This window comes from Gallus gallus, chromosome 21, assembly GCF_016699485.2.
Source record: "Gallus gallus isolate bGalGal1 chromosome 21, bGalGal1.mat.broiler.GRCg7b, whole genome shotgun sequence".
Taxonomy (NCBI): Eukaryota; Metazoa; Chordata; class Aves; order Galliformes; family Phasianidae; genus Gallus; species Gallus gallus.
The window spans coordinates 5,562,498-5,575,170 of NC_052552.1; the positions used below are offsets into that span (position 1 = coordinate 5,562,498).

Genomic DNA, 12,673 nt, shown 5'->3' on the forward strand with positions numbered 1-12,673 from the left:
TATTCTCTTCTGATCTCTCACACTTTTAATATACCTTGCATATTTAGAAATTAGTGTTAATTCTACCTGTCTATGGCTGTTTCAGCCTTCAGAATCTTTATGTCCTCACACCACTAGTTAGGAGGTTATCAGCAGTGTGGTAGTGCCACAAAACCTGAGCAGGAACTGCAAGAACACATCCTGAAGGCCACCCTAGTTAACAGTCTCTATGAGGTCTTATGCTGTTTCCTAATTACTCTCCTTAAGTTAATTTGATAACAAACCAGGAGCAATAGCAAAAGCACCCTAGACAGTCACTTGCTGGCAAGGAATGGTCTCACTACTTCCATAGGCACCTCTGAGCTTCTCAAACAATGGAATAATCCACGTAATGAATTCTTTGTGCTGCCTTTCTTAAGTAAAGCAAGAAGTAAATGAAGTACTTCATCAATCATGAAGAATTAGAGCAAGGAAGGAAGGACGTAAGAATACCTTCATTTGTCAGCATCATTCACTTTTCACTAGACATGCAAAGCATTGTTTTAGTGCTATTGCTACAGCATGATTAGTGTAAACACCATTTCTAAATGGAGCCCCATTCATGGGCAAATCCTCCTAGAGTTCTACAGCCTGGTTGGACCACACATATAACACTTTCCTCTCTGGAGCTTCCATCATAAAACAACCTCTATCCTACAAATTCATTGCTCTAACTCAATACCCTTCAGAAAGAGAACTTCACTTCTTTTCCCCAGTACAGATACTTACAGTAAGAAGAAGCAGACCCCCACTTCTAGAAACCCCACAGGGAGCATCCAGCTTTCTTAAATAGATTCCCTCTTGGGCATGATAGCCTTAGCGTGGCCCAGGTGCAACCTAAATGGTAGCAAGGTGAATCCACACAGCTTGCTGACATTATGGTATCAAGCAATGAATGGCAAGTATGTTGTGACAGCTGGTGCCAGTGGGAAGGTGTAACCTCCTTCCTAATGATGCTGGGTCTGACAGCTTCCCCGCAGTAACCCTAGGAACAGGTGTATTCTCACAGGCATGAAAGCTTCCTGATGTTGGAATTGCAATGCTGAAAACATGAAATACATTAAAAAAAAAAAGAAAGGATAAGTGCTACTGGAGTCTGTTTCCTGAACATCCTCAGCCTGTTTACAAACTCAGATGCACTACCTTGATATTATTTGTGGATAAAATAGCAGAGGTCTGAAGAGGTTGAGGATTGAGCTGTCAATTTGTCAACAGAATCCTACAGCAGATGAATAAGAAATTGATAAGAGCTTCAGCTCCCCAGACACTGAGCTGAAACGTGCCTTCCTATCAGCTGGCATTTGGGGTGAACATTTCAAAAAGCCACTTTTCAGAAAGAAAGAACGATTTATTTCACATAAAAGGCCCTGTAATTAGATCCCTAGGACTGAAGCCAGATGTGTCCGTACTTTGGGCAATTTGCTGAGTTCTATTAGCATTTAAACAATCAAAGCTAACCTTTGAAGTTAGCATGCTAGTCAGATAGGAGAAGCTCAGCTCTAGCTGTATCACTTCCATCCCCACTAAGAAGCAGTGCATGAATTTACCAACCAGGGTTACAGGAGGAGCTGAGAAGCAAAGCCTGTAGTAAAATAACACCTACACACCATGAAACATACACATACCTTTCCCAGATGCATCTTCTTTCAGGAAAGGAGGCCCCTTTTGTCATGATACTTTAAACAAAACAGCTTGCCAACTGCTGGATGCAGAGAGTGTGGTCCTACGCCATCTGATATTGCTAGTTTGATTCCAATCAAAGACAAATGATGTCAGCTGTAGGCAGGTTTTGTGGGACAGAAAGACAAAAAAAAAAAAAAAAAAAGGCAGGGAAGGGAATGTAAAAGCATAATGTATGTTGCAATACAGTATGTGGCAGTAAAAGTCCACAAAAACTTAGTGTAAAACTCCCTGAACTCAGAGGAAAGACATTATAGGATCACAGAATCATTAAGGTTGGAAAATACCTCTAAGACCTAGCCCAGCCATCCACCTACCAGTAATACTGCCACTAAAGCACGTCCTTAAGTACATCTGCAGGCTTTTTGAACATTCTTTGGCTTTGCTGAGCTAAAGGGCAGACCCTGAGACAAAGGCCAAAGCAGAAATCACTGCATATCTACTGGAATCAAAGAGATCCATGGATGTCCAAGCAGACAAAGAGTGCAGAAAGCAGAGACTTGCTGTAATTGCTCAAATGTCACGCAGGCAGTGATTGAAAGGACCATCTGCTGCTCTGCCCACTGGATTCTGAAAGGATCTACCAATCTACCTTTATTTGATTCTTGGTATAGAAGGGCGCAGTAAATGCCAGAGGAATAACAGAATGGCTCAGGTTGGGAGGGACCTTAAAGACCATCCCATTCCAACCCCCAAGAAGGTAAGATTCATCATCACAGGAACTTGTAAAATCTCCTAAAACCAAACCTCACTCTATTCATAAAGAACAAAAATATGCATGCAGAGAAGAAAAGGCCACGTGGAGCTGCTGCAGACAGGGAAAAATTCCAGCTCCTTCTTCTCCCTCCCTGAGAAATGATGAGAAATGATGCATCCCTCATCCCTCAGAGGGGAAATCAACCCTCTTCTCATGGCAGCTGCTGTGAACCTGTGGATGTAAAGCAGAGCAAACAGGCAGAAAGCACAAGGTCCTTCCCTGCATCACCACCTCCCTAACAGTGATGGAGAGCAGAGGGGGGGAGGAAATGACCAGGAAAATGAGTGCTGCCAGGAGAGGAGGAGGTGACCCGGGGCAGTTCTCTCCCTCTGAAGGAGGTGTTGCACTCAAGGAACCCCCCCTCTCCTAGAGGGTCACCTGTGGGGCCAGTTTTAACCAGTTCCCTTATCAAGGCTGGGGGACAGAGCTCTGGCTCCTGTGGGGTCTGGAAGGAGGCAGCTGAGCTCCCTCTGGGCAGAGAGCAGGGATATAAGGAGAGGCTTCTGTGGGTAAAGTGAAAACACGGGGAGAGCAAGGGATAGGATAGGAAGAGAAGTAGAGAGAGAAGGAGAGGATGCAGCTGCTGGCTCTTTGCTGCAGGGCCTCGCTACTGCTGCTCTTCATGCCGTGGGCTGGTGGTGAAAATGATGCGGAGCTGCAGTCCTTGCAGGTACTGGGGCTGGGACTCCTGGGGACATGGGGACAAGAGCAGGGCTGCCCATCTGCCACTGCAGCCGCTGCTTCTCACCTCTGCTTCCCTCTCCAGGAGCTCTTGGAGGCTTTGGAGAAGCTCCAGGAGGAGGAAGGGGCACCAGCCCTGGAAGATGAGCTGGGTGCTGGGGCTGAAACTGGTGGCTCTGAGTGGGATCTCCCAGGGTTAGAAAGCAGCCTGGTGGGTGCCCTGCTGCCAGCCCCCAGCCCTCCCCAACCGGCAGAGGGGCAGAGCCATTGGAGGAGCCTCCTCTCCTCCTACGGACGGAGGCACTTCTCCGGCTGCTTTGGGACGAGGATGGAGAGGATCGGCGCGCAGACGGGGCTGGGATGCAACCACTACAAAGCCCGTAGGTCCCGGGTCAGACCTAGAAGCTCCCTGTGGAAGGGAGAGGGGCAGCTGGCTGCCAGGCTCAGAGTAGATCCCCTCCCCCTTCAGCTCTTTGCCCCTTATTTTTTTTCAGGTTTCTGGAGGAGAAGGAGAAGCTGAAACCGGGACTGGCTCTCAAGCACTGGTCTTGTCCCTCTACTGGACAGCCAGCTTCTGGAGATTGGGGTATACAGCAATAAACCTTTTGTACGAAGCCTCCACTGCCTTTGGTGAGAGTTTTCTTTGGTCTCAGGGTAGCACACAGATACAGAACCCCTTCCCATCACCCCGGAGTCCTCCACTCCCTCTGCCCTAAGGGCTTGGTCCTTGGCACTGGCCAGATCACCCTGCCAGGTCTGGAGGGCCGTGTGGCACCATTCCATGCCAGGGAGTCACCCCAGTGACCCTCCTTGCTGTGCTGGAGAGGCACTGTTGGGCACCAGGGCCAATTCCAGGCCCAGGGCAGTGAGCTCAGGTGTCTCCCTTGAGCATTTCACCACTGCTGGCTGTGAATCCTTCCAGGAGGTGGGCAGAGGGCTCGGGGTTAATTCCAAGTAGTCTCCTACACATGCCCTGTCCCATGGGCTATGCCAACTTTGGCACGGCGGGCTGATACGGAGTGCCACTGAGGACAGAAGAGCTGCATGGCTTTAAAAATACATTTGGCAGCAGCCGAAGGGCAGCCAGGCCTTCAGGACCGGGGACAGACGCCAGAAGCCCGCAGCGAGAAAAGCAGCCCCTGCAGGGACACACTGCACATCATTACCTTTTCCTTTTGGTTCCCAAACTGATGGTCTTGAATCTACTCTGTGCTGGTGAGACCTCACCTGGAGCACTGTGTGGGGTCCTCAGTACAGGAGAGATGCGGACCTGCTGGAATGCATCCAGAGGAGGGCCACAAAATGATCCCAGGGATGGATCCCTGCAAATGGTGATGGGACAGGGGAAATGGCTTCCAACTAAAAGAGAGGTGATTTCAATTGGATATAAGCAAGAAGGGTAGTGAGGCCCTGGCACAGGTTGCCCAGAGTGGTGGAGGTGCCCCATCCCTGCAGACACCCAAGGTCAGGTTGGAGGGCTCTGAGCACTGATGGAGCTGTGGGTGTCCCTGCTCATTGCAGGGGTTGGACCTGATGGCCTTTAGGGTCCCTTCCAACTCAAACAATTCTATGATTCTGTAACTCTTACTCTAATGGAATTGCAAGAGAAGAGAGATTGGGTTGGTGTATGGCAGAGTCCTGTCAAAGGGTTTCATCACTAGGAGATGGAAGGAATCCAGATCCAGCCTCTTCCTCAGAATAGGACTACCAAGACTCTTTACAATCTGATCACACTCTCGCAGTCTTCAGTTGCAATACATCAATAAAATGGACATCCATGGAATGATGTGCACCCGGAACAGATATATCAGCAGAAGGCATCCATGTGACATCGGCCCTAAGGGCAGCCTTACAGGGCTGAATAAAAGGACACCTCGGCATCCTGCAGGGGTAGGGGCAGTGCTAACCCCAGCTGAGCTCTGTCCACGTGCTTTCCCTGCTCCTTTCAGGGATCCTCCTGTGATCCTCCTCCTCCTCAGCTCCTGCCCCATACTCTGGGAGACTGGAGCAGTGTGCTGATTTCCCACTCCTAAAACTGGTCACAGTATGCATTTATAAGAACCTAGTGCTCTGTTTAGAATCCCAGCAGGGTATTTACCATGCAAATGGTTAGCAAAGCATGGGTAATGCCTTGGTCTTGCCCCTCCGCTTCTGGACTGTAAAGCCAAAAGTTCATATTAGCCTTGCAAGGATGATGATGCTGAGATACCCCAAGCAGACAAACAAGTGAGCTTAGTAGCTGAGTTCTGTCATTTTACACTTCATTTGTTTTGGCAGAGCTGTCAGATGGATAACAGGGGACAGAATTTGTAAACATGACAGCTACCGTGGTGGCCAGTCAGTTCATCCCATCTGTATGCTTTCATACATGCTACGTGAAATAGTGCACAGGAACACCCATACTGGGACAATATTATAGAGGCTACAGATGGGCCCCTAGATCTCATCTACCTGCTGTGGAATGTGGAAGAATGAAAGTGAACTGATTAGCAAAAGGAAGGAGTAACTCTTGGTCCAGGTTACTGAATGCAAGCTTGGAATATTAGATTGTTTCACACAGATAGGCCACTCAAAGCTAAATATTGCCCGAGTGTGACTGATACCATGTTCCTTCTTTCTCAGAGCTGGGTCTGTGACCTGGGGCCTGCTTTACAGATGTGCTGAGCTCTCAGGCAAAACTGACATGGAGCAACAGAGTTTTTTTTAGCACAGAGACAGCACTAGAGAATATTTGGCGGGTGGGAGCAAAAGGAAAGAAAAAGAACAGTAACAGACCCTGATTACTTGAAATTGGACACTCGATATTAATGAATACCATTTATAATATTGACACTCATCCATTCTCAGCTTACAAAATGAAGATAAGTAAGAAAATACCTGCAATTAATTAGCAAATTATATAGACACTGCAGCATGGAGTGTCAATAACAAAGCTGTCAGGTTGGTAACTCTTTCTTTACCACAATTTGAACAGGACTAAATAACAATGGGCTGGAACACAGAGTAATACAGAAATGAGCACTACTTTGTAACACAATATGGATGGGCTGACTTCAAGCTATAGTGGGAAAAAAGCAGTACTTGGGCTCGACTTCACAACCTTGAGAATGCCCTTTCCTGTATAATTTTGGTAGGCAGGTCATGTGAACAGTGTGTTTGCATGTTTGTACACAAACACTGTGCTAAGACACGAAAAGATATTTCATTGTTCTATTATTATTTAGAAACTGTACCCTGGAGATTATTTCAAGAGCCACAGTCCTATGAAAAGTCAACAAATTATTTCTAGCCTGACATAGGCAACTCTGTCATATATCTCTTCTTGTTTCAATTTTATACTCAATTTTGAGTATAAGGAATGTTAGGAAAACGCAGCACAAACAACATGCTTCGGGGTTTGAAATATGTAAAAAAGTAGCTTTTATTAGTTGCACTGAAGACAGTGCTGGAAGAAGACCTGGCAGCAAATCTGCATCATTGTAAATTCTCATATAAATGGAGGTAGTTCTCAGCTAAGCTTGAAAACTTCAGCTCTCAAAGAAACCAGCACAGGAAAATTAATCCAGGATACGACCACCTCCTCTTTAAATATCATTAATGCAGGGTCAAACCTTACCATGGATGTTTAAAGAAATCCCACTGGTTTAAATGTCTAGCTGTTAGTAGTGTAAGAGAGGTCTTCCGCGGTGCCAAAGTCAGTTCCATGGGGCTGGAGGCACTCAATGTCCCCTCAGCGGCTGCGAGGAGGTGCAGATTAGGTGCTTCTGTTGTTGGCAACATACAAATACAAAGCCTTAACTGTGATCTCACCTCTACAGCAATGGGAAAGGAGAAGTGGCCCAAACCTGAGATTTTCAGCATACTCCGTGGTATGCGGTGGCTACGTGTATTCCTTATATAGAAGGAGAATGCACATGGTACTTTAGGTATCCTAAAAGTAGATTTATCTTCAGCCTTTGCTCTCCACCAAATACTCATCCGAAAAGCTTCTTGCTTTCCTTATAAATAGTGATTTCCCCATGGAAATCTTCTAACAGAGCAGAGTTTAGAGCGGTTGTTTCCCACCTCCGTAAATCTGACCATAGGGGTCTCTTGAAGGAAAATTGCTAAGAATTTCCAACTGGACTATGTAATCACAGCGCCTGGTATCAAGAGGAGGGGGAGTGACATGAAATCACTGACTTGTGACATACATTCCTCAGCAACAGCAGCTGCTGCCTAATGACAGCTAATAAAGGGAATCTTCCCTTGACAGAGCCGCATGCCTGCAGTGGGACTGGAATGCGCCCCAGATAAATCCCCTGATAACCCAGGAAGCAGAGATCACACCAAACCCTATAAAAGACAAGCTTCGAAAGAGAGAGGATAGGAGAGAGAAGAGAGAGACCTGAAGAGTCATCTCAGAAGAAACAGCTTGAACTTCCCCTATTCCCAACGAACCCAGCGCCATGGACACTAGAGGTTCATTTTCCTGTGGTTTCCTCTTGCTGCTTCTCATCCAGCTGCAGCCCAGCAGAGCCAACCCCATCTACAACCTCAGCCCTGCCAAAGAACTGGCCAGCATGGAGGTGAGAGGACTCTTTTGCTTTTGCAAGGTTAAACTTTCAGGGGGCTTAGAAGTGTGTGCAATGGTGTTTTTGCTTTTCTTTTTTATGGCCAGATAGCTATGTTAGCGATTGCACGTTGTGGTCAAAGTCTCGGTTCTACACAGGGCTTCAGAGAAGCTTTGTAGGGCAGTACCCTCCGGTACTGGGATCACTCAAGCTGCTGGGTGGCAATGGGAAACAGAATTGCTATGCCGTGAGATGTCTGCTTTGGGTTTTCACCCTTGTTCTCTTAAGCACTTGCCTCGCTTTGGGTTTCTTAATGAACTAGAGCAATATCCCGGAGAGAGAACAAAGCAGTGCATCACGGCATCCCTATACAAATAAATAGAAAACTTCCAAGTGGGTTTATCCCTTTAAGTGGCAGGTATAGTGAGGACAGCCCTACCGCTCTAGATTTGTGGATTTAAGAGAACAGATCTGCATGCGGAAGAGAGATGAAGAGGTAAAGCAGAGCACTCAAAGTCAAACTTCTAGGTGTACTACTTGTGCAAACCAAGAGGAACAGTATGATCAATGTAACTGTGACACAACCAGAAAAGACTCTGGAGCTGTGAAATTACCACAGGCTTACTTTAATGAGCGAGACTTAGAGAACATCTTTTATTACAATAGCTTGGGGAATGACAGAAACTTAAGATTCTTCCTTTAAAGACCAAGCCTGACAACTGAAACATTTCTTTGGACTGGCCCAGAAGCCAGCTTATTGTAGCATCATATCCTGAGAACTAACTCCCTAAAGCGATTACGACAGTGTCAGCCAAAGCTAAAACTGCCTCGTGCCCCCAGGCTCCTCTGCCTCCAGCAGCTAGCTGAGAAGAGTGGCTTCCAAATGTACTCACCCTCGTGCAAGCCATAAGGTTCACTCCTCTCTAGCCGACAATTAATTCTTCTAAGTGGATGAGCTGTCCTTGAGCAGGTTCCCTGTTATTCAAAGCTTTAAAAATTATGGAGAATGGCACTCAGAAGGTGAGATAGCAGACAGCTTTTTCATATAGATATTTTTTAAGGAGATGCATATTGCTTTAAGGAGCAGAAATCCTGTAATCCCTAGGGTAGAAATTAGTAGAAAACACCAGGAGCTTCTCATAGCAATGCCTATTGCAATAATTAGAGGTTACAGGCAAGCAGATGACTTTAGTCAAAATAAGAAGAGAGAGCCAACAGATGATCAGCAGCACTGCAGGCAACTTCTGAGAACATGGGGCTCACTATGGATTCAGAAGTACTCTGAAACTGTGTACCATTGCTGGGTTGAGTGGTATCTCTTGTTTTGTTTCTGTGCCAAAAGCTCTTCTATCTTTGCCAGTGAGACACACTTCTGTGGCAGACAGCTTCAGTTACCTCTCAGCTACAGCTACAGATAGGTGGAATTAATGTAAACAGGGATTTAACACTGAGGGCAGAGCTCAGGAACCTCCAGCATCTCTGGAATCCAACCTGAGAGACTCCTTAAAGATGGCTGTAGAACCATAGACAAATTCAGAGTCAGATGAGTGGAAGAGCTAATAAATGATCATGAAACCAAGAGTCTTATGAAATTAATCCTTCTCTTGTAGGCTCTTCTGGAGAGACTGGAGGATAAGTTTGCACTGATTGAAGCCCTGGAGTCCAATCCTGACCTGCAAGAGCCTCAAACCCAAGAGGAGATCCCACCAGAACTCACAGATGACAGCGATGAGCAGAAGGCTGAACCCAAGCTAGCATCCAACACTCCTCTGTCCTACAGGAACCCCTTCCTCAAGAGACTGAGGGGGGTGCAGATGCCCAGGATGATGAGAGATTCTGGCTGCTTCGGCAGAAGAATTGATAGGATTGGCTCCTTGAGTGGAATGGGTTGCAATGGTGAGTCCAGCAGAAGCCATTCTGGTGAATAGGACGGACTGTATTTCTGTTTTTGCAGCAAGGGAGGAGCATGATCTCATTTAAGTCTTTAACAGTAAGAAACAGTTAAACACTTTGAGAAAGGAGCTCGTTTTAGCCTAATCTTTAAGCTAATATTGGTTTTCCAAAACAAACTTCATGTCTATTGATTAGACGGATGAAAGCACTGCAGACAATGGTGGCACATACTGAGACAGAAAGATGCCAGTAACACTGCATGTTTGGTTTGCAGGTTCCAGGAAGAATTAGGACCACTTCCCGACCCGTGCTCTGAAGAATGCTTCACAGAACCTGATCCTCCCAAGGCGAAAGCCAGACGCTTCCTAAACTCATCAACAGAAAGTTATTCCTATTTTTATTTATTTATTTATTTATTTATTTGAGCTCTCTGTCTCTCTCTTTTTCTTAATAACATTTCTTACTCTAGCACCGTGAGAACATCTTTAAATAAAACTAACACGATAGATATCTATGCTGGACCTCTCTCCTGTCTGTTGCATTAAAATTTCTTGTATTTTCCTAAAGTCAAAAGCCTATGTTTTATTGGTACTCTGGTACCCACAAGGCTGGATCTCGCTTACACAAGACCAAGAAAATATGAAGCTGGGAAAATGAGAGTGAGTTTTTCCCTAGAGTTTTCCTCTCTACACTAAGAGATTATAACAGATTAGCAGGAGAAAATAAAAAAAGCTTGCTCAACACTGGAAGACCCACAACAGTAGATGTAGTTTCAGTAACAAGAAAGTCCTTTTGCTGATACAGATTACTCAGTCAATGCAGCTGCCACTCCACTGCCACAAATCCCTCACATAAGCAAAATTTACAAGAAAAGAAGTAAAAATTAAAGCAAAACTCTACAAGTTACAAGCTAACTAGAGGGAGGAAAGGGAATTCATTGTATATGCTTTCTAGCACTGACCAAATAAAGGCTATAAGCATCAACAGAAAGATACATCATTGACTGTGTCTTGTCTCACTCTGCATGTGGTTGAGCTGCTGATGCCCAGTGCTTCTTGATGCTTCTGAGAGGGCATGAATTCTGTCACAGTACTGAGGGCAGGTGGGATCAGTTATGAGGTTCAGTTATGAGCAGCTTGTGCATAACACTTATTCCTTTCTGGGAATCACACAGTTCTGAACACGACTAACAGGAATACTACTCATTTAAACCTTTGTAGCTAGACTTCACACCTATGATCTGAATCTGTCCCAGGCCACACTTGCCAGGCACTGCCCCCCCCCCCCCCCCCCAATAGGTTTATATTGCCAGAACCATTCAGTTAGCATCCTAAAGATCCCCTTGGGATCAACAGCATTGAACTCAGACTCTACACAACTGCCCTGTGAGTCCACACACCACTGGAAACTGGGTTATGGTGAAGAATTAGTTAGTGTCTTGTTTCCAGTATCCATTACTGGAGCACCCAGGAAAGCTCATTCAGAGCATAAGAATGTAGCACCAGGATGGACTCAACTGGTGAAAAGCCACAAACACCCATCAATGAACTCTATCTGAAGAGGAATGATATTTGGGACAGGCAAGGTGCCAGTGCTACGCCAGTTGGTGACAACAGCTCTCAGAAACCACAGCTGTAGTGAACTCAGAGTGCTAACAACACGCCTGCATGCCTGACTTCCTACATGCTGCTATAAAAGGAGGTAAAAGCAATTCTCATACTCTAACACTAACAGCCTTTGCTGGAACTGAATTTTACCCAGTCAAGCAAAACTTGCATGGATGCATCAAGGCTCTGCAAATTATCCCTCCCTGCCAGCTCCCTGGGGCACAAAACACTCAAGAGTTCAGTGGAACATGCTACAAATGGCAAGAAGAGTTGGCACTGCCTGACCCAAAGCCAGGTGGGTCCAGTATTAAGAGCAAGCCAGTTCCCGGTGGAACAGGTCTGTATTGGCTTGCAGACAGCATGTTAATAGACCCTGCGGCCTGGGAGAACCTAATTGAGAGCTGGCAATCTAGGAAAAACGCATCTCTGTGGCTAGATTTTTAGTGCTACTCCCATAAACACACTGAGCTGTAAACCTCCCCTGGGGAAATCATGCAGACAGGTCGGAATAGGATTGAGTGCAGGAAAGAGTGTTTGGAAAAGCTGAATGAAAGAAACTCAGCACTGATCAGCTCTGTGTGCAAAGAGCATCTCACCCAAGGAGAAGCAGAGCTACCACAGCACAGAAGAGGGAACACAGTCCCAAACAAGCATAAGACAAAAGCAACCCGCTCTGTATGGAGAAAGCAAGGGCACCTGAAAGCTGAACTCCTCTTCCCAGCAACTGGCGCTTGGGCTCCTGGCTCAGACATCCAAAGGAGAATCCTGATCTCCTGTATGCAACATAAGGAGTTAAATTCACACTGCAGTCTTTCCCCTTCATGCAGACAGAAGCAGACACCTGATGACACTTTATTCCTTCTGCTGTTTTCACCGCAGTAATTTGCACAGCTGCACCTGCCAGCCATGAAAGGATGCAGCTATCCCTTCTAACTGGGATGTGCTCTCTTTCAGCAGCAGTCAGTCTTGCATGAATCGACATCTAAATGTGAGGAGGCTTCCTTCAGGTTTGCAGTGGATCTGCCTTCAGTGCCGACGCATTTTGGAGACTAATCCTGGCAGAACTTTTTGGAGACAAAGGAGGAACTGCATTAGAGAACAAATAAGCAGCACCAGTCTGCAGTGAGAGCGTGAACCAAAGATTAATGTATTCCTACTGTCTTCACACCTATAGACACATGCCCTCTAGAGAAACTGCCCCTAAGGGAAGGAAAGGTTGTTTGCAGTATGTACTGATAATAGTGTAGGAAATAGGCCGGTGGCCACACACCCAAACAAGCACTTCAGTTTTGCTTTAGCAGCTGTGCTATGAGTCAGACCTGAGACAAGGAATCAGGTTAGCCTGTAATGGTAAACAATTCAGAAACAGGATGCCTCTGGCACAAAGCTATTGCTGTAAAGTAAGAGCTGATGGCAAATCCAGATAACAGCGATTACATTACAAGCAACTGTTCAGCACCGAGCACAGGACAGCTCTGAAATCC

The 12,673-nt window shown here is 46.1% G+C and overlaps 2 protein-coding genes across 4 annotated transcripts; both read left to right on the plus strand.

Annotated features, from left to right (window-relative positions):
- Positions 1–2,971: 2,971 nt before the first annotated feature.
- RNP (renal natriuretic peptide) lies at positions 2,972–3,755 on the plus strand. The gene is made up of 3 exons (NM_001198747.2): positions 2,972–3,125; positions 3,222–3,516; positions 3,631–3,755. The coding sequence occupies exons 1-3, from the start codon at positions 3,030–3,032 to the stop codon at positions 3,654–3,656; spliced, it is 417 nt and encodes a 138-aa protein (NP_001185676.1). The 5' UTR covers positions 2,972–3,029; the 3' UTR covers positions 3,657–3,755.
- A 3,748-nt stretch (positions 3,756–7,503) lies between these two features.
- NPPA (natriuretic peptide A) lies at positions 7,504–10,145 on the plus strand. Of its 3 annotated transcripts, NM_204925.1 has the most exon segments (3): positions 7,525–7,704; positions 9,300–9,585; positions 9,857–10,145. In NM_204925.1, coding segments are annotated over 3 exon segments (423 nt in total). In that variant the 5' UTR covers positions 7,525–7,584; the 3' UTR covers positions 9,874–10,145.
- Positions 10,146–12,673: the final 2,528 nt, after the last annotated feature.